The sequence below is a fragment of the Mustela lutreola genome, chromosome 4, assembly GCF_030435805.1.
Source record: "Mustela lutreola isolate mMusLut2 chromosome 4, mMusLut2.pri, whole genome shotgun sequence".
Classification (NCBI taxonomy): Eukaryota; Metazoa; Chordata; class Mammalia; order Carnivora; family Mustelidae; genus Mustela; species Mustela lutreola.
Genome location: NC_081293.1, coordinates 7139762 through 7167081, shown reverse-complemented (window position 1 = coordinate 7167081; position 27320 = coordinate 7139762). Strand labels below are relative to the sequence as shown.

Sequence of the window (27320 nt, the reverse complement as noted above, 5' to 3'; positions counted from 1 at the left end):
GGTGAGAGACAGACCAGACATGGGTCCTATGTGGATATGAAGGAAACTCAGGTGGAAGCCAATTTGGCCCCCGGCATGGAGCCAGGCCAGGGACTCTGGGAAGCAGACACGACGTGGGCACGTTCTGGATCTTCCCACACAAAATGCACACACCTGTGTGCACGGGCAGTGTGGACACACGGCAGGCCCCACGACTGAGCGTGTCCTGCATGAGCACAGGGGCCTCAGGCTCCAGGGGCACCACTGTGGTAGGTGGGCAGGCGTTCCCCGCTCCACTGCTGGAAAACAGAATGGGCTCCTGAGAGAAAGCGAGTCAAGCCAGCTCCCCGAACACCCAGGCAAACTATTCGAAAACAAAAAACAAAGCACCAGCAGGACCCTGGCCAGAGGCACCCCCGCTCCAAGCTGTGGGATGGGCCCGATGCTGGAAACAGCTCTCGAGCTCGGACGGCCTGGGAACGTCTGGTCACGCTGTTTCGGTGCAGCCACTACGAGCCCCTGGACAGGCAGCAGGTTGACCGAGTCACGTGAGACCTGTCGTCCAAGCCAGCGGAGCGGGTTCAGTGATGCTAAACGGGAACCTGCGTTATTACAAACTCAGGGTACGAAAGAATCGACACATTCACCACAGACCTTGGACCACAGAGCCTAAAAGAATTCAATTCTATTTTGTGCTGCGCCAAGAATTTTGTGGGGACTTTTTTTTTTAAGACTGTGTCTGGGGGCGCCTGGGTGGCTCAGTGGGTTAAAGCCTCGGCCTTTGGCTCAGGTCATGATCCCAGGGTCCTGGGATCAAGCCCCACATCGGGCTCTCTGCTCAGCGGGGAGCCTGCTTCCTCCTCTCTCTCTGCCTGCTTCTCTGCCTACTTGTGACCTCTGTCAAATAAATAAAATCTTAAGAAAAAAAAAAGACTATGTATCTGCTTTTCTTATTGGTTAGAGTGACAAACTGGTGCTAAGCTCACGTGTTTTGTTTTCATAAGGACTGTTTCTTTCATTTTTCTGTTTTAAAGGAACAAATTCCTATTTCTTGTCACAGTTCCGCAGTGCGTTTGAACAGTTCAACAGTTCAACAACAGTTCAACCTGCAGATTCCATGGGCTCATTGGGCTGGAAGGCGCCTCAAGAGCCCCCACTCAAGTGTCACAGCTGTTTAGAGAAAGGACTGAGAACCATGACATTTGGTGCTGGCTACCTCTGGGGTGGATTCCAGAAGGATCTTTTTGTTCTTACATTTCTGAACTGTAATGTTTTTGCCTTCTAAACTTGGAAATTTTTACGTGTATGCATTAATTTTGTAAGCAGAAGAAACAAGAAATTTAAATGAATCTAGAGAGGCTCCTGGGTGGCCCAGTCATTAAGCGTCTGCCTTCAGCTCAGATCATGATCCTGGGGTCCTGGGATCGAGCCCAGCATCAGGCTCCCTGCTCGGCGGGGAGCCTGCTTTTCCCTCTCCCTTTGCTGCTCCCCTGCTTGTGTTCCCTCCCTCACTGTCTCTCTCTCGTTGTCAAATAAATAAATAAAATCTAATAAATAAATAAATAAGTCTAGAAATCATCTGCTTTCATATATAAGCGTCTGTCCCTACTCCAACAAGAACATTGCTATGTGCCAAGACTGCAGTCCTACATGCCACTGAGGATGTAGTGGCACGTAAGTGTGAGAGAGATGTCACTTCATGTAACTCCCTATTACCAGACCCACTTCACAGATGAGGACACGGAGGCTCGGGGACCCACAGCTAGATCTGCAACCAGCTCTGCCTGCTTCCCGGGGCCCTGCTCTCAGGCAGCCTGCTTCCCTGCCTCCCCACAGACTTGAGGGCTCCTTTCTCTCTGCCCCTTTTCCTGCCTGGCCCCTGGAAACAGCTGTCCTAGTAAATCACAAATAGTACAGAGGCCACAGACTGGGTGGGCACTCTGGAGATGTCTGGGTCACTCTGGTGACCTGTCTCCCAAAGTTGAAGAGCGGGGTCAGTTCCTGGCCTCCCCCAGGAGACTGTGTGAGGCAGGGGAAAGGCGTGGGCCAGCAGAAGCCTGGGGGAACAGCTTTGCTAGGTGTGAAACTGAAGAACACGCCAGCATGTTCGGGAATATGGACGCTGCAAGGCAGTTGGTGGAGGCCTGGCCGTCGCTGGTGCTGCCTGACACTGTGTGCTACCCTAGGAGGCTTCAGGACCAGAAGTCCCAGAGCCCCTCTGCCAGGGTTGCAGGCCACAGACCCCAGACCAGATGTCGAGCAAGCCCCCTCCCACATGCTTCCACCTGCCCAGTCCTGCTGACATGTTCACGCTGTTTCCCAGAAGGTGCTCTGTGAAGGGGTCGGCCCCGACACATGCGTGCAAAATGCTGCGTTCTCCAGTCCCTCAGACACACAGCACATTCCTGCTCAGAGAAGCGTCACCTTTCGGAGACATGTGTCCCTGGGCTAGACCTTGGAGAACCTTCTCTACGAGTCCAGCACAGGGAGAGAGTCTGCAAAGTCCCCCTCAGGAGACGGGCACAAAGGTGCAGACGAGTTCCCAGCAACGGGCGAGGCACCCGGACAGACTTACCTTCCCCACCCCCAGAAGGCGGGGCAGGAGCTGCGGGACAGGACAGGCTGCCAGGGGCAGGACTCCAGGACCGCATTCCTCCTCTCCACCTACGCTCCCACCCCTGCCTGGGAAATCTTCTCTGGCCTTTCTTCCTCCGACCCTGCTTCCAGGGCCTCCTAAAGGCTGCCCCGGGCGCACGGGCTCGGCCACACTCCTGACTGTACCTTCCAGCTGTGAGTCCCACATCTGCCATGGGCAAGTCACCAACCATGTCTCTGCTACCCCGTCCTCAGCAGTGAGCCGCGTGACAAAAGGGTCTCTGTGTCCTGAGTTGAACATCAGGAGAGCTCGTCCCCACTGGAAGCAGAAAGGGTCAGAGAAGAGCCTGCAGCCTCGTTCCGGCGCCCCAGTGTTTCCCAGGGCCCCGGGGTGCTGCTGGGGGGCACAGGGGAGCACGCACCTCGCCCGGGCAGAAACAGCCTCCTGGCTCTGTGCGGGCCGCTGCGGGCCGCCCAGGCACGGGACGGCCTCAGCCAGGGATCAGGCCGGCCTGTGGGAATGGAGTCTGGGGCGGAGCACGGGACAAAAGCCCGGGCAGCAGAGGCCTTCACATGTCGGAGCAGTCGTCCCTCCCTTATTTCACAATGCGGCTCCAAAACCACCTCGCAGGGCCAAGTTCTGTTACCACAAAGTTAATATCCTCTAGCAACTTCCGAGCTGGTTGTCTGCCTCCGGGGCCAGGACACATCTGGCCGGCAGAGAGATTTCTGGATCCCTGGCCAGGGTGAACTTTCTAGGGGCTTGTCTTGAATGACGAGAACCCCGGGGCCACGCCCCAACCCCCCTGCGGCCTCCCTGGAGTTTTGTTCGACCACACTGAGAGGAACGGCCTCACCAAACTTCTTCGAGGGACAGGAGAAAATGCAGGCAGTGAGTGAAAGCAGAAGGAAATGAACAATCGTCTTTGGCCCGCGCTCCTGAGGCATGGCAGCGGCAGACGAGCAGCCTGGAAAGGCTGGGAGCATTGGGACTGGACAGGCAACCCAGCACACCCTCCCAGAGCCACGCGCCATGAGAACGCCGTTTTCATTTAAAAAAAAAAAAAAAAAAATCACGTTTTGTGCCCTGAGATACACTGAATGACTCCTTCGGACGCCAGGGCCCCAGTTAGCCAAAACTCACAAACTCTGGCCGCTCCTTTTCCGCTGCCTCCTCTCCAGCACCGTGTTCTTATTTGCCACTTGAGGAGCACAGGAAAAGGCCACACAGGGGCCAAGTTTCGGCTCGGCAGAACTTTAGCCAATCGGGTGGGCCGCGTTACATCACCCCCGCATTCCTGACCGCCAGGGTAACAGTCTCGGGGCCCTTTCTATGAGTAGCTTTCGGTGAGAAACCGACAAATTCCAGTCGCTTTCCATACAGGGAAACTAAGGCATGGGGCTATCTAGATCAGAGGCTGGGATAAATCTCTTAAAGGGCTCAACAGTAAGTATTTGAGGCTCTGTGGCCCATCCAGTCTCTGTTTTAACATGAAAGTCATCACAGGCAATTTACTAAGTAAGCTAACATGGCTATGTGCCAATAAAACTTTATTTGCAAGAACAGGCAACAGCCTGTGGGCTGTGGTTTGCCGATCCCTGATCTAGATGATTTGAGGTGACAACTGTCACCTTTACTGGAAAACACTGCCCACAACTGTAGAGTTAGGAACCCAGCCCACCACACATGCCCCAGGGGTCCACCTGGCAGAAGTCTAGTTAGAATGCTGAACCTATTACAAAATAGTAAGTCACCCCCGCACAGAACTCCACGGACACTGGGCCCTGGTCCTCCACGGTCCTGCTCTGTGATGAGGGCATTCCCTATGCCCTCCCAGCATGGGCTCAGGGGTTCAGGGGCTCATGGCTCCCCTCTGTTCCACCTAAAAACCCTGGAGAAACCAGAGACGGCCCCAGCAGACTGAAGCAAAGGCTAGGCGAGCTCCCTGGGATACACGGCCTCTGAAGAGACCCACCAGTGTCCCAAAACCTAAGATGAGGACCGTGCTCCCCCCTGCTCCCTTCCTTCTCCAGGATGGCAGGTTTGTGGGCCTAGCCTCATGGCCAGCACCCCGCACCGTGGGTCTCTCTAGGGCCTGGGCCGGGGCAGTCGGGAAGGTCCACAGAGGGAGCAGCCCTTCAGCTTCACACACCGCCTCGTGCCAAGCCCCAGGCATGGCTGTGAGAGCCCGCGACACCTCACACAGCTGCCTGAGCCCCACCGAGGCCACCGTCAGTGCCCCATTAGGGCGCTGCTTGCTGTCACTGCTTCGAAATGGTCTCAGGTTTCAATAATAATCCAATCGTAGCCTACTTCATCCAGATTGGTGACAACTGTCACCTCAGATCGTCTAGACAGTTCCAACAGCTGGTGGAGTGGGGGCCAGATCAGGGTCCCCTGGCAATGTCACGGGAGAACCTAGCTGCCATCCCAGAACTGGGTACTGACCTTGGAGCCCATCCCTGTCACTATCTTCAAACCAGAGAGCCCTTCGTGTCCAGGGATGATCTGTCCCATCAAGGACCCACCAGAGCTGAGGAAGGAAACCTGCTTCCAGCCCAGCCTCAGCTCCATGATACCAACCCCCCCACTGGCTCTCACCCTCTGTACAGACACCCAAGGTGGGAAGGGCCTGGCACCCTGAGCTCTGCCCAGGGTGGAGCTTGCAGGCACACCAGGCCCTGGGGGTTTGGGTACCACTCTGGACCTCAGTCTCTTCTGCAAAATGGGAAGAGCAATCCCCACTTTCCAGGACTGCAATGAAGACAACACAGAACACCACAAACATAAATCCCGTCTCTGGCCCACAGGTGAGGTAGGTAAGGACATGTAGGCATTGTAAGCACATGGTCACATGTGGTGAGAGCCATCAGTGACGTGTCTATCCGTTCACTGGGGTTTCAGAGAGTGGGACCCAGGCCACAGGAGGTACACGTCTCCGGCTAAAGGTTCCCAGCATGAACCAAGCTGTCCTCATTCCCAGGGAGAAGGGAATGGCAGGCTGACCAGGCATCTGACCCAAACTAATGCAGAAAGCTCCACTGTCTCACTGTTCTGGCTTTGCTGCTGCCTGAGAGGAAAAGCAAGCTGTATCTCACTTGGTTTGCATCCCCAAGGACAAAGCTGGTTATCTTCCTCTTCCCTCTGATGAATGTTTATATGCCTTCTTGATCTGACCTGTTTGCACAATGGTCTCCTGGGTGCACTCTTGAGACCAGATCCCCAAGGCAATGGATTCAGAGGGTCCCAGACCTAGAAAATGACATCTGATCCCTTCTCAGGGACCTGATGGCCTTCCCTGGGCTCAGCACTAAGACCCACTCCTTACCCCGCCTGCGAGGCCCAGCCCTGAGTTGGCCCTGCCAATCCCTTGCAGTCCCTCCTGAGCACGCCCTCGCACGAGCCTGCATTGCCCTGAACTTGCCAAGCCCACCCCGCCTGCTCACGTTTGTGCTCACTGTCCCTCATCACCTGTGCCTGGCTGAAGGCATCTTGTTATTAGATCACCTCCGGAGTGGCCGCCTTGTCACTCTAACCTAAAGCGCGCCACATGCCCCCTCCCACCTGGCATCCACATCCGGCCCATTTTATTTTCTTTATAGCACCTACTGGCACCTGCAAGTCTCTTGCCTGTTGTTCATTATCTACCCCTCTTTCTAGAAAGTAGCTTCTATGAAAATGAGAACCGAGCGCAACCTGTAGAGACCCCCTCAGGGCCTTGCTGAGTGCCCGGCACTCATGGGTCACCAGTGCATGAGACCAGGAGAGACAGAGAGGAAGAGTGAGAACACAGCCCGAGTTCTGGGATGCTCAATGGTACAGAGGGGCCACGCTCAGTTGCATGGCAAAAAGAGGGCAGGCATTCCCACGGCAGCTCTGGTCAATCCCAGAGCCAGGGGCTTAGCTCCAGGCTCCCTGGCCTCTGAGCCCAGCACTGCGGTGGGGTGGGGTGGGGAGGCTCTGCCATCTGCTCCCCTCGAGTCCCTGTGAACAGGAGCGCTGGGGGTGGGGGAGTAGGGCTGCATCCTCCTGCTTGTTTCCCGTGGCTGTCACCATCACAGGCCTGATTCCTGACCCGGCAGGGCCTTCTGCCCCATGCCCGGCGCTGCTGCAGCCTGCAGCTTTCCCAACATGTGCTGTAGCTTCACCGCGCTTCCTGTCCTCAGCCCCAGGGCCCGTGGCCTCCAAGCTCTGCAGCTTGCAGAACCGCGGCCTCCCCTTTGTCACCCTCGCCGGGGCGGGAGCAGCTTCCTGCCGTTGCTTCCTCCATGGTATCTCGTGTTCATGTCTTGGCTTCTCGGTTCTCCAGAAACCCAATTAACAACTCCTCGCGGTGAGCCCTCCATGGACACGTGGGTGGTTTCTGTCCCCTGCCAGGGCCCTGGCTGCTCCAGGCAGCCTTCCCCACGCTCTCCGTGCACGAGCTCTGGCAAGGAAGCAGCTGCAGCCCCCACCGCCGCGACCACCCGCTCCACACGGATTAAATGCATTAGAGGGCCCTGCACTATCTCAGGGACAGGGCTGGCGCCTGGTGGCCTTCAGTGACACATTACCAACGCGAGCTCACTGCTACTGCCAGGGAATGGTGCTTCTGGTCGTTGCACTGTATTCTGGAACCAACCACCTCTTTTGTTTTCCAAGACAGAAAAGAAAGCCACCTCACTCCCTCCCCAAAAGGAGCTATCCAAGAGCCCTACTATGCCCAACTTTCAAAGGGGGCATTGTTCATCATTTGGCCGTAAACAGGCAATTACCAGCCACTCCAAGTCCAATCGAACCAAGCTCCCACTGGCTTGGGGACTGCAACTTGCCCTCCCGTGTGGGCTTTCCTGTGTTTAGTTCTCGACTGGGGCCCGACACTGGGAGCAGCAGCAGTAACTCAGGACAGCGGATACTGCAAAAATGTTGTAAATAAATAGCCCTGTCCGAAGGGGAGATTCTCTGTCCTTGGGACGTGGAGGGCTGTACTGCGAAAGGGGTGACAGTAAGCTTCTACCCTGTGCTGGCGCCATGGAAGCCAGCGGCCGCCCTGGGCAGAGGCACAGGCTCATGTCGGATGGGTCAGCTCAGGGTCAGCCTCGTAATTAAGCACAGGCCCGTCTCAGGGACACGGCTCTGCGCCTCCCCGTTCCCACCCTCCCTGGGGCTCTCTCAGCCCCACAGGCTTGCCAAGGGCTTGGAGCGCCTTCCCAGGAGGGGAAGCTGGAAGACGGCAGGGAATCCCAGAATCCCTCCAGGGCTGTCAAGCATCGCATCCCCTGCATCCTTCCGGGCTGCTAGTAGATCCACAGAAGCCACCGCAGATGCCACGTTTCTAGAGCTGCTGCCCCAGCTGCTGTAAACAGATCAGCTGTGGCACCGCTGAAGTGGAATCCAGCAGGACAACCACTCAAACCTATAAGAGAACCCTCCTGCGGCCCTAAGCTGCCCTCAGCCTTCTCCAGCCCAGAGTGGCACCCACTTTCAGGTGGGCAAGGAACTGAGAAGCTTCGGCACAGGAGTCAGAGGTCTAGGGACAGGGTAGGAATCGAGCTTCCACAACAGGGAAAGACGGCCCGGTTGGCAAAGCACCGAGACGCAAGGATTTGGGGGTGGTACGGTTGCAAGGCGGCTGCGGAAACCAAAGAAATTGTAGTGGTTGACTGCACTTCACTTTTACTGAGAAAAGATCAAGAAAACGGACAGTGAGGGCCGCAGGTCAGATACCAAGACAGACATACATCCAGCAGACACTAAACTGAGTAGTTTACACTTGATCTTAGCCAAAAGGCCGAGAAGCGATTAAACTGAGTAGTTTAAAGGAAGCGGTCTTTGGGGATTAAGGCTCCGTTTTCTCTGCCCCCTGAGGTCCGTGACTCAGTCGACTTGGAAGCTAAAGACCAGAGGAAGCCATCGGCCTGTTGTACACCTCCAAAATGTCTGAGCCTCAAACACAGACCAACACAAGCGCTGCCCCTGCCCTGGGCTCACCCACTACCATCTGCCGACGGACTCCTGTCTCCCCACAGCTCTCAGTCTGGGTGGCTCACCCCACCTGTAAGGAGCTTTCTCTGGGGTACTGTCCCTCCCCTGCTTAAAACTCTCTGAAGCCCCCTGCCTGCATCAGAATAAAAGCCAGAGGACTTGAGCGTGCCTACAGAGGAAGCCCCCGCGCGGGGGCCCTTGCCCCCTCCTCCACTCTGTTCCAGCCACATGGGGCTCCTCTCAGCCCCTCCGAACTCTGACCTTCGCATCTGTGCTTCTCCTGGGGCCGCCAGGCCCCATCTCACCCGCAGCAATTCCAGGGCTGCCCCGTGGCTTATTTCCCTCCTGAGGCCGAGTCTACTGTGCTGTGAGAACACTCTGGAAGCCTGGCCTCTTTCAAAGGCTCCCACAAGCCCGAGACACCCAGCACACGCAGCCTGTGGACAGGGCATAAACAGTCCCACTAGGTTCCTACTCATTCACACTGCCCTGGAGCCCAGACTCCGGACGGTGAACAGGGACTCGGAAGCCGCCTTTAAGAACCCAGGCGCAGGGACCGGCCTCCCACATGTCCAACGCTGCATGTTAGCTGTCTTTCCAGACAGTTCTAAGGCAGCGTAAGTCAACCCCAAGCTCTCTCTGGAGCTCGGGAAGGTTCACCCTCGGGGAGGGATGCTGCTGCTCCGCCGGCACAAGGACTCAGCAGGGCCACCCAAGGACCGGGAAGTTAGAAAACTGGGCTCCTGCATCCCTTCTTCAGCTTATGCCTTTCCAAGTCCAGGCTGACCCAGTGCCTCCTGACGGAGGGGCCTTGACTCCTGGTGCTGTCTCCACACAAGGTAAGTCCATCCGGGGCCTCTGCAGAGTCACCAGGCTGGGCCCTGTTGCTCCCAAAGCCCACCCCATTGGGGAGCTCCCGGAACACCCTGGCACTGGGGACCCTGGGGGCCCTGGGCTCAGACCCACGGATTCAGGCCCTGAAGTCAGGCCCAGGAAGCTGCAGGCCCTCTCAGCCATGCCTGCGCACATGCACACACGGTCAGAAGCCCAGGGCTCGAAGAAGCAAGATGACAGGCTCACAGCACAGTGGGGTGCAGAACTGGGTCCCAACCTGGGTCTTCGAGCTCCAGACACAGCTGTGCTCCCAATGACAGGCCCTGCTTCGTCTCCGTGGTACTGTGGGAGTGTCTATCCCATGGCAGCCGGGCAAAACCCCCACTGGGGAGGCCCGGAGCCCTGGGTCCAAACCCCAATAAGGCAACTCAACAACTCGGACAAGACACAGAAGTCTCTGGGCTCCACACCCTCTCCTGGGGAGCAGAGACACAGCCGAGGACCTCTGAGCGGCAGAGACAAAGAATCGCCACAGGGAGGAGGTCACAGCGATGAATGACAGGTCCTTCTTTTTGACAAATTTTTCCCCCTTACTCCTAAAGTGTCACTGCCAGTAGCCTGATGGCAGAGGGGGAAACTGAGCCCCTTTCTGATTCCAGAACTCTGAGGGCTGACCCTGGGCACACACAAGCATGTCACGCTGATGAGCTCAGTCAGGGCCGCCAACAACACGGCAGGTGGACATGGTGCTACCCCACCTCGACGCTGGGCCAACACGCACCAAGGGGTCAAGAAGTCGCCCAGGGTGAGGCTCGAGCCCACCCCATGGGCAGAGCCAAGGCCTTGTTCTCCACCAGCCCTCTGTTTCCCCCTGTCTCTGTCCACAGTCTGCTTCTTCTTCAGCGGGCTGGGGGGCAACACAGGGTTCCTCAAAACCCTCCCCTGGAGTTGAAGCAAAGAGGTAGGAGCCACCTAGCCCACAGACCCTTCCCACTCTGGCCTCCATGGAGTGGGACTAGAGATGTCCTCAGGTGTGCTGGCCTCCACAGGACAGGGCCACCAGCTCGCAGGCCTCTGTGCCCAGGAACAGAGCAGTGCCCAGCAGCTGCAGATGCTCCAAGCACACCTGGGGAGCAGGAGGGGCTCCCACCCAAACGACCGGCTTCTGAAGCAGAGGCCCTCAGGAAAGCGCTGGGCACCCTAGAGTGGTGTTGCCTCACATCTTCTAAGACACCCTTCGGCTCAGAAAGGCCCACAATTAAAGCATGGAAAATCACCAAGTGGCACTAAAAGCTGCCTCGCTGGCATGTCCCTAGCTGAACTCCTATTTTCCTTTTCCTGGGAGATCAAATCTATTGTGTCAACACTCGGCCCCAATCTGAGTGACCTTAAGCGGATTGCTTATGCAACCTGGTGGCTGCAACAGGGGATGGCAAGAAGTGATCCAAGCATCTGCACAGGGGTGTCCCTGAATCATGAGAACCCCCATCAGGGTGCTGCACTGTCCCTGACAGGCCTACTGACAGAAAAGAAACCCTGGACAGAACTGAAACTAGTCTCCCGCTCAGCCCTCTCCGCTCCCCCACGGCCGGCAGGACCCCAGCCTCCTGCTGACATCACCTCTCCCGGGAGTGGCGAGCTCCGCTGATGCCCAGAACCAGAGCAAAGGGAAACAGGCGACAGAGGGCAGCTTCGAAGTTCATCGGCATGCGAGCCACTGTCGGGATCCACCCTGCCGGACTCCTCCCCTTGCCCATGAGAAACAGGAACTGCCATTCCCATTTTACAGACACGGAAGTGGAGGCCTACAGAGGGTGACTTGCCCAAGGTACACAGCTCAAAAGTGGCAGAGGGGGAAACTGAGCCCCTTTCTGATTCCAGAACCGAGGCCTTCGCTTCCACACCCACCAGGTCCTGTAAGGGTCGCCAGGGTCGCCCACCTGGAAAGGCCAACTGGGCTGTCCTCACAGAGGACGGATCACAGCAGCAGGAGGAGCCCTGAACCCAGAGTCAGGAGGCCCAAGGTTAGCGCTCCCGGCATCCTGAAGAGCCACGTGGCTTTGGGCAATTCGCTGATTCTCCTGGACTCCAGAGGCCTCACCATCAAGTGAAGAGACTGACAGAGGCAGATCGCTCGGCAGTGGCTGCCATGATGGCAGAGAGGAGGAGTCTATGACCTCCCAATTCAACCAGAAAGACTGCTGCGACTGACCAGCACTGAGAGCACGCGCTGGACCAGCGCCCAGAGCCGCCACTCCCGGCCAACCACCAACCACTCGATGGTCTAAGTTTTGGGGTTTTGTTTTTTTTTTTAAATATTTAATTTATTTATTTACTCATTCATTTAAGGGAGAGAGAGAGTGCATGAGCCAGGGAAGGGGGTAAGGAGCAGAGGGTGAGGCACAAGCAGACTCTACTCCGAGCAGAGCCCAACATGGGGCCAATCCCGTGACCCTGAGATCATGACTTGAGCCAAAACCCAGGGTCAGACGCCTAACCAACTGAGCCACCCAGGCGCCCCCTAACGATCCAAGTCTTAAAGACTCTCTCCCTTGGTTCAAGCCCTTTCTGATTGTTTCCTCATCAGAAGCAGCGACTCCCATGTGCCCACAGTTGGTTTTGCCTTTACTTTTATTAAGCATCTATTTCATTCCAGTTAGCGATCCCGGGCTTTCTGGGACCACCTGTACTCTGTGCTGTATGGGGCGGCCCATTGCTGAGAGCCTCTGTCTGCAGTCAGTGCGTCCTCCAGGGCAGCAGGAATGGTCTAGGGGTGCAAGGCAGCAGCAAACGAAAACCTGCCCAGCAGCCAGCTGGGGCCAGAGCAGACAGGAGGAGGCTGCGAAGGTTCGGACACACATGGGCCTGAGCCCAGGGACTTTGCCAAGGAAAAGCACAGCTGGCTGGGGATGCTGGGGCCGCCAAGGAGGGAGGTCACGCACCCAGGGGTGTGAGGGGGCACCCCACATGGTGGCTGAGGAGGGCCCCTCCCTGGTGGAAGGCAGCCCCCACTGGCAAGCTGGACAGAGAGTGGAAGGCTGATCCAGGGATGCGCTGCCAACAAAGAGCCACGAGCTGCGGACGAGTGTCTGTGCTACCCCTCCGATGGCTTCCGGCACCAGCGTCTTACCCCGCAGAGCCCCCACGGCCCCAGCCAACCCGGCCGTCCCGGAGACGAGTCCTGGATCAACTCTCAGCAGAGCTTCTAGTCTGAGGCTGCTCCCCTACAGCGCGCCGCCCCCGGCCAGCTTTCTCGGGCCCCTCACACATCTGCTAACACAACAGTTGCTGCCTGTTCTGGGGCTTCTCCTCCAGGAGGCTGGAGGACTGAGTGCGTGGGCAGCTGCGATCAATCAAACCTCTGTTTCAGCGGCCCGACCCCTCCTCACAAATGTCTCGCTTCTGTTTGAAGCACTGTTGAGAAATACAGCGTGCTGCTCCTACAAGCCGACTAGCTCAGAATTAAAAATACAGCAAGACCGGGACGCCCAGGGGCATGGCATTCCGTGGGTAATCTTTTTAACTATCGCTTTTTTCCTGAGATCTTTGCTCACATACATGTGACCTGTGTCTGAAGGGCCATGCACAGCTCAGGTCTCGCTGGGAGTCAACCAGCGCTTGGTAGTCAAGCCCGGTCTCAGAGAAGCAGTAACTCATCACGTCAGCAAAGTCCCGCCAGTAAACAACTCCTGAGCTCAGGCCGGGCCCTGCTCTCAATGGCACACATTGTCATTCTGCAAACAGAGGCTTCAGCTTCACATAAAACATCAGGCAGGAGGGGTCACGTGGGGAAAGCTGAGGGGGAGGTCAGCCAAATGTGACCTGGGCAGGGGCAGGCCCAACTGCCCCTCTGGGCCGCCTTCAAGCAGCTGCTCTGAGAGCCGAGTGGAGGCGAGGACAACAAACAGGGCGGGCTGGCCCTTCCTGGGCCGGGTCCTGGCGCCATTTCTCCCACGGGGCACCTTCCTCTCTGCAACCATCCTCCGTCCTTCCGAAGCCGGATGGCTGGGGCACCTGCAGCCTCGTTCGGCATCCATGCCCACGAGCTGGGCACTGAGGTTTTAAGAAGACGTGAGCAAAGACAGTGTGTAAGCGATTTCTAGCTCTGGACGCTCCGCGCCGCGGCCTCACTGGCTGAGAGGGACACTGCTGTAGCCGGTGGGCCAGCTGCGCCAGGGGTGAGGTGGGAAGGGGTGGGGCCTCTGGTGGGCTCCCAGGATCACATCTCCCTAGCCCGGTGGGCAACAGGTGTGACACAAAATGCCCCCACACAGCCCCCTCCTCTGGTGGTAGCAGTTCCGACTCTGTCACCACTTCACGCCCCTTGGCTCTGAGCACAGAGCTCACCATGGGCCGGGCTGAGCCACAGGGCAGGCTCCTTCCCATTTTCAAAAGGAAAGGCTGAGGCAAGAAGAGGAACAAAGAAGAAGAAGTAATCGGCAAGGACAGAAAAGGGAGGGGGAAAAGCAGAAGGGAAGAAAGACATGGGCAGATGCAGAAAAAAGGGAGCCCTTCTCATGCATGGAGCGTGCCTCCTGGGACCGTCACCCTCTCTCCCAGTTCCACCTCTGGAGTCGCCCACAATGAGCCTTCCCTCCCAAGACATGCAGCAGCAATGCTAACGGTAACCGTCGACACATGCCAGCCAGGGCGCCGGGTTGTGTGCGTGTGTGTGCGCGCGTGCGCGCATGCAGAGACCAAAAGGAGACATGCACAGACGTCTCCATAGATACAGATGCATGCGTACACGCCGACACATCTCACACACGTGCGCATGCATGCACACTATTTCCCTTCCTCCCCCCCGACCTCGACAGTCCTGGGGGGCAGGAGCGGCGGCAGAGGCGGCAGCAGTATGATCCGCTGTGCAGAAACGGGAGGCCATGTGCCAGGGCTGCCAGCCTCCTGCCACTCCTCTGGAGGCCTTCTGATGTGCTGATGTCCCCCCGGCAGCCCCCAAATGCAGACCCAAAAGTGAACACCGTGTTCCAGAAGGATCTCAGGAGGGGCCATAATGGATGAGGCTGGAGGGGCTCTGGGTACCCGCCTTGCTCTGGGTGCCCTAACAGCTGGAGGAGAGCGCCTGCGTGTTCATTGCAGGCCGGCAGGTGTGCCCAGCCCCAGTCAGCGCCTGCAGGAAGCTGGGGTTTGTCAGAACTCCCAGTCACTCCAACCGAAAAGGTGCTGCCGCACATCTGGTCCCAGATCGACACACACAAAGGGGCTCCTTCACAAAGATGCTCCATTAGCATCCCTTGCCCGCCACCCCCCCCGCCCCGTAAATGAGTATTTCTAAACCAAGATCACAAGACCTATGAAAAAGAGTCCAAGATCCAGCTTGGAGAAACAGAGCCGTGCTGACCCCGGTGCAAGCCTGTCTTCCCAGACATGACAGACCCTGCTCCCTCCCCAGCAGTGACAAATGCTCAGAAAGCCGCAGCCCACAAGGCTGGTATCTGGGGGCAGCAGGCCCACATCAGCTGTCACCTGGCCACAGGCAGGTGTCTGTAAGCCAGTGACAGGCTCAGCTCACGGGGTTCCCAGGCACAGGGTCCTTCACATTCCAGGACGGATCTAGGGCTCTCTGCAAAGGTACCGGGGCTGCCTCAGGCCTGGCTTTCAAAGCTCCTGTAAAAGCAAGGTCTACCTCGTGAGGCTATAAATTATCCAGCAGGGGAGCCGAAGTAGGCTGGGCCCCGTGGAGAGAGGGCTGCCTGGGGCTCCAGAGGCCTGGTCGGGGTGGTTTGGTTCAGGGTCCATCCCCAGGGTTCCAGCCTCCCCCTCTGGCATACGCCCTTCCCAGGGGCCCCGTCTTCACTTTCCCCGGACTCTGCCCTACCCAGGCCTTGGCTAGAGAAAACCAGGCGGAATCAGGGCGGCCTCCCCAGGATCTTGGAGGCCTGCCTGGAGCCAATGAAGCAATCTACACAACTGGGCACAGCCCCACCGAGCAATATATTTTCAAACAGCGTCTTCCCAAGTGAGGACGGGAAGCGTCTCCAGTGATGCCCATGCGGTTACTCCAACTTGTGGGTAGTAAAATAGAATAACATGTGTAAGCTGCTTTTATTACCTATCTAGCTTATTAGCTAATAAAATAAGCTCAACATTAAAAATTTAACTGAAGCAATTTATCGCACCCAGGACTCAGGGCTCTGGGTTTCCCTCCAAAAGTCACCTAAATCTGTCACCTTTCCAGCCTTTTTACCTATTTAAATTTCTCCAGGGAAGGAAAATTCTAACCGCGTGTCCAAGTAAATGAACGTGGGTTTGATGTTGCCTAGCTAGTAAAGCAAAGAATGTCCGCTACTCAGGAAAAAGAAAGGGACACCCGTGGAGGAGTGACGGAACCTGGACAGTGCGGGGGCAGGGGGTGGAGCCTCAGCGGCACAGGGGAGGGCAGAGCACATCACGAGCTTGTCCTCTGCTGCCCCAGGCCAGGGCCGGGCTCTGGAGCAAAGGGCCAGACAGTCTGGACTCTGGGGCCAGGCGCATGGTCAAGGCTCAGGATACCTGCCCCTCTTCTTTTGTTGGCGTGGCTGGGGACCTCTAGGCTGGGAGGGGGGCCAGAGAAATGAAGGAAACGCCATCTACAGAAGCAGCATTTCTGTTCTAAGGCAAAAGCAGCTCTGGGCACTGAAGGGAGGCCATCCTGCCCACAGAGAGGAGGGGCACAGGAGTCTGCCTGCCCGGAGGGGGCCACATGCTTCATGAGCAAGGCCAGCCAGGTTCCATCCCTTAACACGTCGCGGTGACCAATGCTTCCATGACAAGATGCAAAGACGAGAGTTAAACCGTACCACGAAGCACCGGAGGGTCCCCAGTGAGGACACAGAAGAGAGAGACTGCACCCTGCCCACCACACCCACCCGTCCCCACTTTGGGTCACAAGGGCCAACCCTCATCCCTGAACCTCACTGTCTTGCCCAGGCCTCCTCCGTAAGAACCAAACCCAGCTGGCACCCAGACTCGGAGACTGTCCCATAGATAGTGTATTCACTCCAAGTTCATCTCATTCAAACTGGTCCCTGAGTTCAGTGTTAGCACAAGGCAGGACTCCAAGACACAGAGGACAGAGTGCAAGGGCCAGGGCATGTGGCCTGAGGCCTCGCCTAGCCAAGAGTGGGGATGATTACAAAGGTGGCACAGAGGGTGGCAGTCATACTTTCGGGTCTCGTGATGCTGACAGTTTAATCAAAGGAGTAAGTGCCTTCCCCCATCTCTCACCCTCTGAAACCATGACCCGTGGTCCTGACCTCAGGGCCAGCATCATCCAAGTGTCAGTGAATCCCGGCCTGTGCCGCAGGGCTGGATTCCGGGGATAGAGGCTCCAGCAAAGTGCTGGAAGGGGACCACCAGGGTTTGATGACGATGGTCTATGCCTCCCCAACACCCCAACTCTGCTCCAATACCGCTAGCATTGTGTCTCTGATTTTAAATGGAGAGAAAGAGATACTTAAAAAAAAATTCAATTTCATCTTTCTTTGAAGAGGACTTAAAAAACAAGGACTCCTAACCCGCTTCCGGGCACTTCTGAAAGTGGCGCTCCACCTCTGCCCGGGACAGGCCAGGACCAGCAGAGGCCCCCGAGAGCACCGAGATGCTTGTGCAATGCCTCCCGCGGAGTTGGGGCTCTTACCTGTGCCATTTTAGCCAGGTCGAGGGAAGGCCTCTGCTCCTGCACCTCCTCCGGGCGCCGCCGCTTGACTCCCGCCTTCTTGTCGTTCAGGACACACGGCTGCGAGCGGCTCCGGGACAGCCCGCTGGAGCGTCTGGCCAGCTCTGGCGTGGAGGCAGGCGTGCTGCTGGCTGAGGGTGGACAGTACTCCGCGAAGGAAAACTGCTCGTGGGAGCAGGACAGGGACCGCTGCATGTCGAGCCGGCCCCCGCCCCCGGGGCTCGGGTCGGGGCTCCAGAGGTCGCCCGCCTGTCCACAGGCAGCCGAGCCTGGCGCCGCCTGGCAAGGCTGACCTCCGAATCGGTGGTGGAATCCCGCCTGGTCGTAGGGCGAGGACAGCGCGTTGGCCCGGGAGGGGAGGCTGAAGCTGGAGCTCCTCTGCATGGTGCCCAGGCCGGCGGAGTAGCGCGGGACGCTGCCCCCGCTGTAACAGCGGCGCTTCTCTACGGGGGTCCAGACCTTGGAGCCCAGGGGCCTCCACGATGTCCGGCAGCTGGACATTTCATCGGAAAAGGACAGTGACCGGCACTGGCGCTTGCTGGGGGGTGCTGAGGGGTTCCCATTGTGGTCGCTGAGGCTGAGGTCTTTGATCAGGTTGGTCACGGCACAGGCGGTCGCGGCCTCCCGGTGCCACAGGGGGCTGTCCTGACACTTCTCAGGCAGGCACTCCCAGATGCCGGCGCTCGGGTGCCCAATCTGAAGAGGGCATTTCCTGTCCAGCTCGCGCCATCTGTCATTTTCTGAACGACAGAGAGAAAACAGGACTTGAGAAGGCCTCCAGGCCAGCCCTCCATCTCCACAACCAAGAGCCCATTTTAGACAGGACTTTGGAGCCAGGAAGGCCCTTCAAAGCCCCTCCAGTCCAACCTCACTTTATGGATGAGAAACGGAGGCCCAGAGCGGGGGTGTGAGTCCCACAGTGTGGAGTGAGGTGCAGAGCGAGGCCGGGGATGCACACCCCCGCCCCCGCCCAGGCCTCCTGGCGCGGCTTTCTTTCCAACAGTCCACACTGCCTCCTGGGAAAGTCCAAAACCACAGCTGTAACCCAAATGTTTTCCCCTCTTCTAGGTGGGAAGCCGACCTGCCCCAACCCTCCCTGGCCTGCAGCAGTTCCATCCCCACTCAAGCTGGGGCTTGATGCCCTGGCAGAAGACCACGACCCAAGAGGTGTCTTTTGGTACTTGGGAAGGTCATGGTCAAATGGGGCGGGCAGTGGGCAGTGCCGCGGGTTAGCTCTTCGGAATTCTATCTCTAAAATACTCGCTGACGGGATGCCTGGGTGGCTCAGTTGGTTAAGCAGCTGCCTTCGGCTCAGGTCATGATCCCAGAGTCCTGGGATCGAGTCCCACATCGGGCTCTTTGCTCAGCAGGGAGCCTGCTTCTCCCTCTGCCTCTGCCTGCCATTCTGTCTGCCTGTGCTCTCTCTCTTCCCCTCTCTCTCTCTGATAAATAAATAAAATTTAAAAAAATAAAAAATAAAATAAATAAATAAAATAAAATACTCACTGACAACAGAAACTGGAAACTGTATTGATTTGTGCCTCCCTCTATCAAAATGCCCCATAATATCAACATCATCAGCAATGACAGCCAACTATGGAGCACCTTCCTTGTGCTCACCTGATTCCTCACCGAGATCGAGGATGTTTAAAGTGTCAAAATCTGCAGAAGCGTGTCTTCGGCTGCACAGACACAAGGGCATGATTTAAACTTACATCGTCAGGTCTCTACTTGAACATATGAATAAATAAGCTAACCCCACTAGGAAATGCTGGCTTTGCACCTGACCCTTTATTTTAGTGAAATATTCAGGAACTATTTGGTGTTTTTCTACTAAAGAATCAGGCACTGTGCTGAGGACCTTAGGAGGGCACAGATAAACCTGACCGAGTTCTTGTATTCGAGTTTATAATACAAAAGCAAAGCTGAGAAACAGCATGTGCTGCCAGGGATCCACATATTAGCACGTTTCTGGGTCTTTTTTTTTTTTTTTAAATCTGCACACTTTTATGAACAGTACACATGAGAATACACAGAAAACTACAGCTAGAGTCCATCAGTCGTCAGGACAGAAGCAAAACGTGAAATGACATTCGGGCAGGTGTCTGATGCACATGGATTCTCATAGCACTTTCAGTGGTCACAGAGCAGTTATCTTGGATGGTGGCTGAAAGTTATCTTGGATGGTGGTAAGAAAGTAGTCCGAGGCCACACAGCTAAAAATCGTCTGGAGGGGGGCGCCTGGGTGGCTCAGTGGGTTAAAGCCTCTGCCTTCGGCTCAGGTCATGATCCCAGGGTCCTGGGATCGAGGCCCTCATCAGGCTCTCTGCTCAGCGGGGAGCCTGCTTCCTCCTCTCTCCCTGCCTGCCTCTCTGCCTACTTGTGATCTCTCTCTGTCAAATAAATAAATAAAATCTTAAAAAAAAAAAAAAAATCGTCTGGAGGCTAACCCAGGCTGGCCCACGCCAGTGCCCTGCTCTCTTCACTACACCACAGCGAAGGGGAGCCCAACATCGGGGCTGCCCTCAGTGACCTTCTGAGTCATGCAAAATGGGCTATCCACTCAGACAAACCATGGTGAAACCCACGTGAGTGCACCAGTCAGCAAGGACCACAAGTCCATCTCCTCAATCGGGGGCCACTTCTTAAAAGACACGGAAAGACACAGCGAGGGACTGACCCTGTGCTCAGTGTCCACAGCTACTGGACAGGTTCAAAGGGAATGACCAGTGAGGCTCAAAATGAGCCTTCCAAGCCAAGATGAGCCAAATCAGGGCTAAATGTGCCTGCTTCTTCACGCAGACCACCCTGCCACAGTCCTGAGACACGCCTAAGGGATTGGGACTCTGGACAGGGGACACAGGAGGAACCGCCCAGAGGCTGTTCCCCAGGATACTGCCTCAGAAGCTGGAGATGCGGGAGAGGCTCTTCCTTAAACCAGTTGGGAAGAAAACAGGACAGTCACAAGTGTACAATTCACCTCCTCCAGGAATCTTCTTGGGCCCTGGTACACAGCAGGTCTCCATGCGTGTCCCTTTAACAAAATCTGATAAAGTATTTCCATAAGCTACGTTTTCACAAGTAGCGTTTATGCTGTTCAAAATATGTCTTCACTACTCACTGCCCCTAGAGCAGCCGTGATTCTTCTAAAACACTTTCAATTTGACATTCGTCAGCAATTGAAAGATCAGCAAACTCATAATAAGGTAAAATTAAAAGAAATACAAGCTAACATCAACTGAGTCACTGTTAGCTGATTTACAAGAAGAAAAGTTATCCTCAGAAAAAAGGGCAGATTTGTGTAATGATGCTCTTCAAAGTGACACAAGTGGGCGCCTGGGTGGCTCAGTTGGTTAAGCGTGTCTGCCTTCAGCTCAGGTCATGATCTCAGGGTCCTGGAATTGAACCCTGGGTCAGGCTCCCTCCTCGGTGGGGAGGCTGTTTCTCCCTCTCCCTCTGCCCCTCCCCCCTGCTCATGCTCTCTCACTCCTGCTCTCTCTCAAATAAATAAATCTTAAAAAGAAAAAGTGATACGAGTGACAACATTATAAACACAACTAAAACGCCCTCCAGTCGGGCTGGTGACATAAACGATCAGGGAATAATAAGGAGCATGAAAACAGTACAGTTCCAAAGAATATTAATGAGATGGAGAAATGTTAATTATGTAATTCGAAGCCTAAAGAAACAGGATAGAAAAACTGTATAGATAGCATGATCCCTATTTTGTAAAATATGTTATGTTATATGTGATGATTAAAAGAAAGTAAACCGGGCGCCTGAGTGGCTCAGTGGGTTAAAGCCTCTGCCTTCACTTGGGTCATGATCCCAGGGTCCTGGGATGGAGCCCCGCATCGGGCTCCCTGCTGAGTAGGAAGCCTGCTTCTCCCACTCTCACTCCCCTGTTTGTGTTCCCTCTCTCGCTGTGTGTCTGTCAAATAAAGTCTTTTAAAAATAAAAAGAAAATAAACCAAAATGTTCATAACCGAATGGGAGAGAGCCAGCTGATTTATTTATTTATTTATTTATTTATTTCCTGTTTGTTTTGCTACAGTTTCTACATTCTCTTTCAGGACAAATATATTTCCACATGTGTGGGGGACGTGGCCACTAAGCCGCCGGTGCTGTGCCAGGGTCAGGGTCTATGAGCCCAACCTCCACTGGGTTTTGCTCCTTCGGTCTTTCAGGGAGTTCCCTTAGAATAACGCTGGCCACCAACTTCTCTTTTGGGACAAGGCACTAAGGCACCAGATGGGCCAGGAATGTGGCTAAGGAAGGACCCAGCAGGCCCAGCCACAGAGCAGTGAGGGTCCCCACCTGGAGCCACAGTGGTCCTGCCTCGGGAACCCGAGGGTCACTACAGGCAGTCTCCATCCCAGGCCCTGGGAAACCCTGAAATTAAAAAGAACCGATCCCACCCCCAAAGGACACCACTTTTCATTCCATTTTAATTTCCCTGCCCCGGAACTGACCCCATTTCCAGGGAAGTCACAAAAAGAAAGGGGACCTCGGAGCCGGTGAAGCATGAAGGTTCAGTCCCCCTCACCTGGCAGTGCCCTTCCTCCCCAACGGCCACCCCGTGATCCTGGTGCTTCTTGACAGGGCCCTCAGGCCTCCCTATTCCAGGCTCACCCACTCACTGCCTCCAGAGAACTTCCCGAGGCCCACACTTGTCATGTCCGTCCCCATACAGCAGCCTGTGGCCTCCAAGAAAGAACAGAAAAGTTTCGACCTGCCGTCCAGACCCATCTACTCGCCGCCTGCCCTGTTCACCCTACTCCAGGCACAGCGAACCTCCTGTGACATCAGAAGTCAGACAAGAAGCAGGCAGAATCGAAACCATCCTGGACGATCCCTGGAAGAGCCCGGGAAGCACACGCCTTCTGGTCTGGGGGTACACAGCCCTGAAAAAGATTCCTTATCAAACGTATGTTCACGAAACAGCTGTGGGAACGCGCACAGCCAACATCTACACGCAAGAGGGGAAGCTCCGTCTGTTTGGGTCGACTGTCAAAATCCCCGGGGGGCCTGGGGTTGGATGGCTACTCTAACGGGCTCCTGCCTGCCTGTGGGAAGCACTCTGCTCTGTTGTAAGGATGACCCTCTATGACCTTAGCAGTAAGATTCCTGTGCCTTGGGGATGACGAAGACTCAGTTCTCCACCAGGCCCACTGGTTGAACACGAGAGCCAAGTGTCTGCAGTCAATCTGTAGCTTGCCCCCAAACACCAGCTCTTTCAAGCCCTGACACCTCTGTATAGGCCTGCACTGTTCTCCTGCCTCTATCCTTCCAGCAAGAATCTCTTCCTCATCATTTAAGAGCCAACTCCAACATCACCTTCTCTGTTCATGTGCCTTTTCCACATTAGCCACTGGGCGCCCATAGCTCTTGGACTGACTTTCAATCTTATGGCTCAGATGTTAACTGAACCCTAATCATCTGTTTACACGCCTGCTTCCACGGAGCCATAAGCTCTTGAGCACTGACCCAGCGCAGCCCACAAGTGCCCAGCGTGGAGCCTGGCACAGAGCAGACTTTAGCCGGTGGTGGGCAGAGGAAGGAACAGATAATGTGCAGATAAAAGCTGCAGAGCCGGCCATGGGCGGTTATCTGACGCCATGAGCGCCACTTGCCCCTTATCCTTGGCCCCAGTAACCCCTCCTTGGCCAGTGAGGTCCACCCTGGGGGCTCTGCCTTCAACTTCCCACTTTCCCGAGGCCATGGACAGTTGCGTGCGAAGCGGCTGGGAGTGTGGCTGGCCGTGTGAGGTCTAAGATAGTCTGGAAACACAAAGCCCTGTCCAACACCGAGTGCTGCTACTGTGTGTCAACACCAGCCAGGTGGCCATTTGGTCTGTCTGAGGGGCAGATAATATTTTAATTGTTACTATCTTTATCGCTTGAAGAAGTACTATATCAGAAAAGTAAAAACAATCGAGGCTATGTTTAGCCCTTGTGTTTTCCCCCTTCGCTCAGGGAACAGAAAGCAATTTGCTGGGTCAGGTCACCAGACAAAAGAAACAGGAATAGAAGCTACTTTTTCATGGCAAACAGCCCCGAACTTCTGGCCCTGACGTCACTCCGGACAAAGGGCCCCGGCAGGGCTCCGAGGAGAGGATACAGGACACCCCCGCCCCTCCATTCAATACCACTCTGCACAGACAGCAATAACTCTGTCAGAAGTGACAATGGCCACAGACCTGGGGAGTCCACGGAGCAGGGGTCACCTGGGATGGTGGGAGGGTGTGGACATGCGTTTGCACCTCAGCTCTGCAAGTCACTGACTCTCTCAGAGCCTCATTTCCCTCCTCTATAAAATGAGGGAGACAGATAGGAATGACCTTGCAGAGCTATTCTAAGAATCCAACAGTTGCCTGGGGCAGGGCCTGCGAGGGCACAGCGGGCTCTGCCAGCGGCAGCACCGTGACAAGGAGGACAGTGTTGGACGCATCTTCAGCCGAGGCTCAGCTCCTGTGCCCCTGGGTGCCAAGCTCTGGGGGTCTGGCTGGGGCGGGAACCTATACGCTCTGCACGGGTTTTCCTCAGTGTGGTTTTGTGACCCTTGGGTTGGCAGGTGCGCCCCTTGGGGTGATAAAATGCGATTCCCAGGCCCAGTCCTTTACTTGGTAAACAGAATCGGGGGGGGGGGGGGGGGGGCGCATTTGAATAAGCTCCTCGGGCTCTTTGAACTCAAAGGTATGGAGAACTGCTCCTGCAGGCTGCCCCAGCGCTGGGGTTCTCACGCCTCTGTCAGGGGTGGGGGGGTGGGGGGGCTCTCACTCAAACCATCCAGCCACACCCAGGACGCCCCTGAAGGCGTGACCCTTCCAGTTTCTACAAACTTGGATTCAGACCACCATCAGAAGTTGGTGCTTTGGTGTCTGTTTTGTTTCCAGCCGGTAATAAGAAGTAGAACGACAGAGAAGGAACCTTTTTTTTTTTTTTTTTTTTTAAAGATTTTATTTATTTATTTGACAGAGAGAGATCACAAGTAGACAGAGAGGCAGGCAGAGAGAGAGAGGGAAGCAGGCTCCCCGCTGAGCAGAGAGCCCGATGTGGGACTCGATCCCAGGACCCTGGGATCATGACCTGAGCCGAAGGCAGCGGCTTAACCCACTGAGCCACCCAGGTGCCCCGAGAAGGAACCTTTTAACCCTTCACATCCCTGGAGGGCCCGTTCTCACAGAAGGGGGCGGGGGCCCAAGCTGCCCAGCACCTTCTTGGTGGAGAGCCGCGCGAAGAGGCCTGGGAAGCCAGGGGAAGAGTCTGAGGCTCCCTCCTTCCTCCTAGGACACCCAGCATGATGGCCCACAGCCTGCGCGCGCCAGCCCCAGCCACACCCCCTCCGGGCAGTCCCCTGTCCTCTCCTGTTGCTCCATTCCCCGGGGAGCCTATCTTCACAAGACTGAGATTCTTCACAGGTGTGTGTGTGTGTGTGTGTGTGTGTGTGTGTGTGTGGTAAGCACCCACAAAGCTCTACCTCGAGACAGGAAGAGAAACCACGCAAACTCATACAAAAGCATACCAACCATCCAGGTCTCTCACAGACGGCCCGACTAGGTGACCTCCCAGGTTCCACAACGTGAGGTTTGACATCTGAGCCTGAGGTCTCTGGAGACTCGCACCAGCTTGGGAGGCATGGGAGAAGCCAACGCTCACACGCGTGGGAACAAAACCCCTGATCCCCAGCCTTGCTCACAAGGCACCCATCCTGCCGCCCCCGGACTGGGGAAGTTCACAAGGCTGCTGAGTACACAGATCTAGAGCTCAAAGAAAGAAAACACTCGGAGAAGCACAAATAGCCTCTGACTTCAAATGTTCTTGTTTCCATTCCTACCCTTAAACTTGAAGGGAGATTCCCAGGGGCCCAGATTCTTAGGGGACCGCAGCCTTCTTCTGTTCAAAAGCCAGGAGACTTACAGCCCTGGACATCTGTGTGCTGTGTGTTACAGGCCACCTTATGGTGACAGAACCACAGCAGAATGTGGTTTCTAGAAAAGGCCAAGCACCTGAAGCAAAGACCGGAGAAGTTGGACTCCTGCAGCCTCTCAGCCTGAGTCTCGAGCCTCCAGCCCCATCAAGACCGGCTGATTCATTCTTGGACTTCACACCTATCTACTTGGGCTGATGATGACTCTCTCTCTCTCCCCCGCCCTGTGGGTTGGCTAGTGCTAACTCGGCCTCAGGACTGCAGACTCTATGCTCGCTGTTAGGGTAGAAGCTCCCTAGCCCTTTCAGTGGGAAATGGAAAGAGATCTTTCTGAAGGCAATCTTACAAAAAAGAACACGGAAAACCATGAAGGACAATGACCTGCGCTATCCCACCGGGGGTCACTGATTTTTAAATGAACTTCAGAGCCCCTGGCCCCCTGGAGTGCCTCTTTCCCTGTGTCATCAGAACAGAGAGTTCAAAGCTATGTCAGGAAGAAAAGGTTCTCAGGCTTTGCCTGAGCAGGCCTTGCCTCCAGAGGTGCCTCTCGATAGCGATGAACCATAAAATGTCAGCTGCGTCCTTGCTTCAGGGACAGGGACACAGGACACCAAGCTCCTCGGCTAAGGTGCAAGGACAGGGCATGAGGATGACTGGAGAGGAGAGGACACGCTACCAGCCCCATCCAAGGAAGCAAGGAGCCTGCCTTGGAGGCTGAGAGGCTGCTAACCTTCCGAGTGGTAACCAGGACCCTGCCTTCACCAGCTGGGTAGGGGTGGCCCATGGCAGCTGCCAGAGCTTCTGGCAAGCTGCTGTTCTTACAAAAAGAGACTTGGTGGGATCTCCCAATAGACAGAATAGAGGGGTAAAAAACACACCAGACTCACCATTAGGAACCTGGGCCTCAGTCGCCCCCCCTGTATGAGGCAGGGTGCCCACCCTGACCCCGGGGGCATCCAGGAATGTGGAGGGGGCTGGTACCCCCAATGACAACAAGAGCTGTGAGGGGCCAGAAAGGTCACTTCTGCCCACCCTCTTTGGCACCCCCGTCCTGGCTGTGGGTACATGCGGAGCATCAGAAATGGGTACGTGCCTGCAATTCATCTCCGAGATGAACACGCAGCAGAGCTGAGGAGAGAGCCAGCAGCCGGGAGAACGGGTCAGGAAACTGCCGAGAAACGCGTCTTAACTGGTGATTAACCAACGCCCTGCCGGGCTCCTTGCTGAGGCGGCAGACAGCATACGTCACACGCACGCTACTCAACCGTGGGGCATCGCGGTGCACCCGGTCACATGAGTGGGGAGCCCGAGCTTCAGAAGAGCGTCACACCTCACCCAGGGCCACAGCACCCACCAACAGCACAGTCTGCGGTCCCAAGGCCACGCTCCTGCAGTGGGGCCAGGCTGCCCCTCTCCACCTGGCAATGCACCGTGTTGGGTGGTTCCTGAAGTCAGTCCGGCAGTTGTCATTCATTCCCCTCCCTCTGGCACCACTGGGACCCCTCCGCACCCCAAGGCAGGCCAGCCTGGCTGAGAAGGCAGCCCGGGAGGCTCCCTTTTCACTTGACACTGTAAACAGCCATCCTGTGCCAACTACACTTTGCACCTACTTCCAGCCTGTATTTTATTCCAGAAACACTGTCAGAAACCAATGCACGGTGCGAGGGGTCATTTAGAGCACTCTCTGTAGACAAACCTTAAACTACCTTAGGGACTAAAAAATCACACATATGCCCACGATAAATAAAAATAAATAAAAAATAAAAAGTAAATTTTAAAAAAATCATTCCTCTGCATGCCTCTATAGGGATGTACTTTTAAAAATGAAAACAAAGCTCTCTTTTGCCAATTTCAGTTACTAACCTGTTCCTTACAGGAGGCTCTGGTCCAATGGTCATATTCCAAATGGCTAGCCCCGAGAGATGGAAGCAGCAGCGGAGACCAGAAACTGGCCTGGGCAGCTCAGCGGCTGCTGTGACTGTCCCTTCAGCCTCGGTCACATGCCCGCTCTAAGAAACCGAAAATGTCCCACCTCCGAATGCCAGCTTTCTCATACGAGGGGCCGTTGCATTCCACTTTCAACAAGTGACAGAGTGAAAAGACCAAAAGCTATGAAATCTCAAAGTGAAATCTTTCCGTCCTGCATGACCCAACACGGCCAACTGGTTTACCCTGTAGAAATTAATACAGAGAGTGCCCCCGGGAACAACCCTTTCATGTACAGAGCAGAATTTAACAGCCAAGTAATTAAACACAGAAAGTACGGGCTTGTAATTAAAATGCTGACAAACCTGAACCAGCGCAGCACAAGCAGGACAGCTATAATATTTTTACAATTCC

General features: G+C 55.7%; 1 protein-coding gene across 1 annotated transcript in view; it reads right to left on the bottom strand.

Moving 5' to 3' along the window:
• FAM53B (family with sequence similarity 53 member B) overlaps positions 1-27320 on the bottom strand; it is a 72953-nt gene that overhangs the window by 33766 nt on the left and 11867 nt on the right. Inside the window, exon 3 of the mRNA XM_059172897.1 lies at positions 17013-17791. Coding sequence (XP_059028880.1) covers positions 17013-17791 — 779 coding nt within the window. The remainder of the gene's footprint in view (positions 1-17012; positions 17792-27320) is intronic.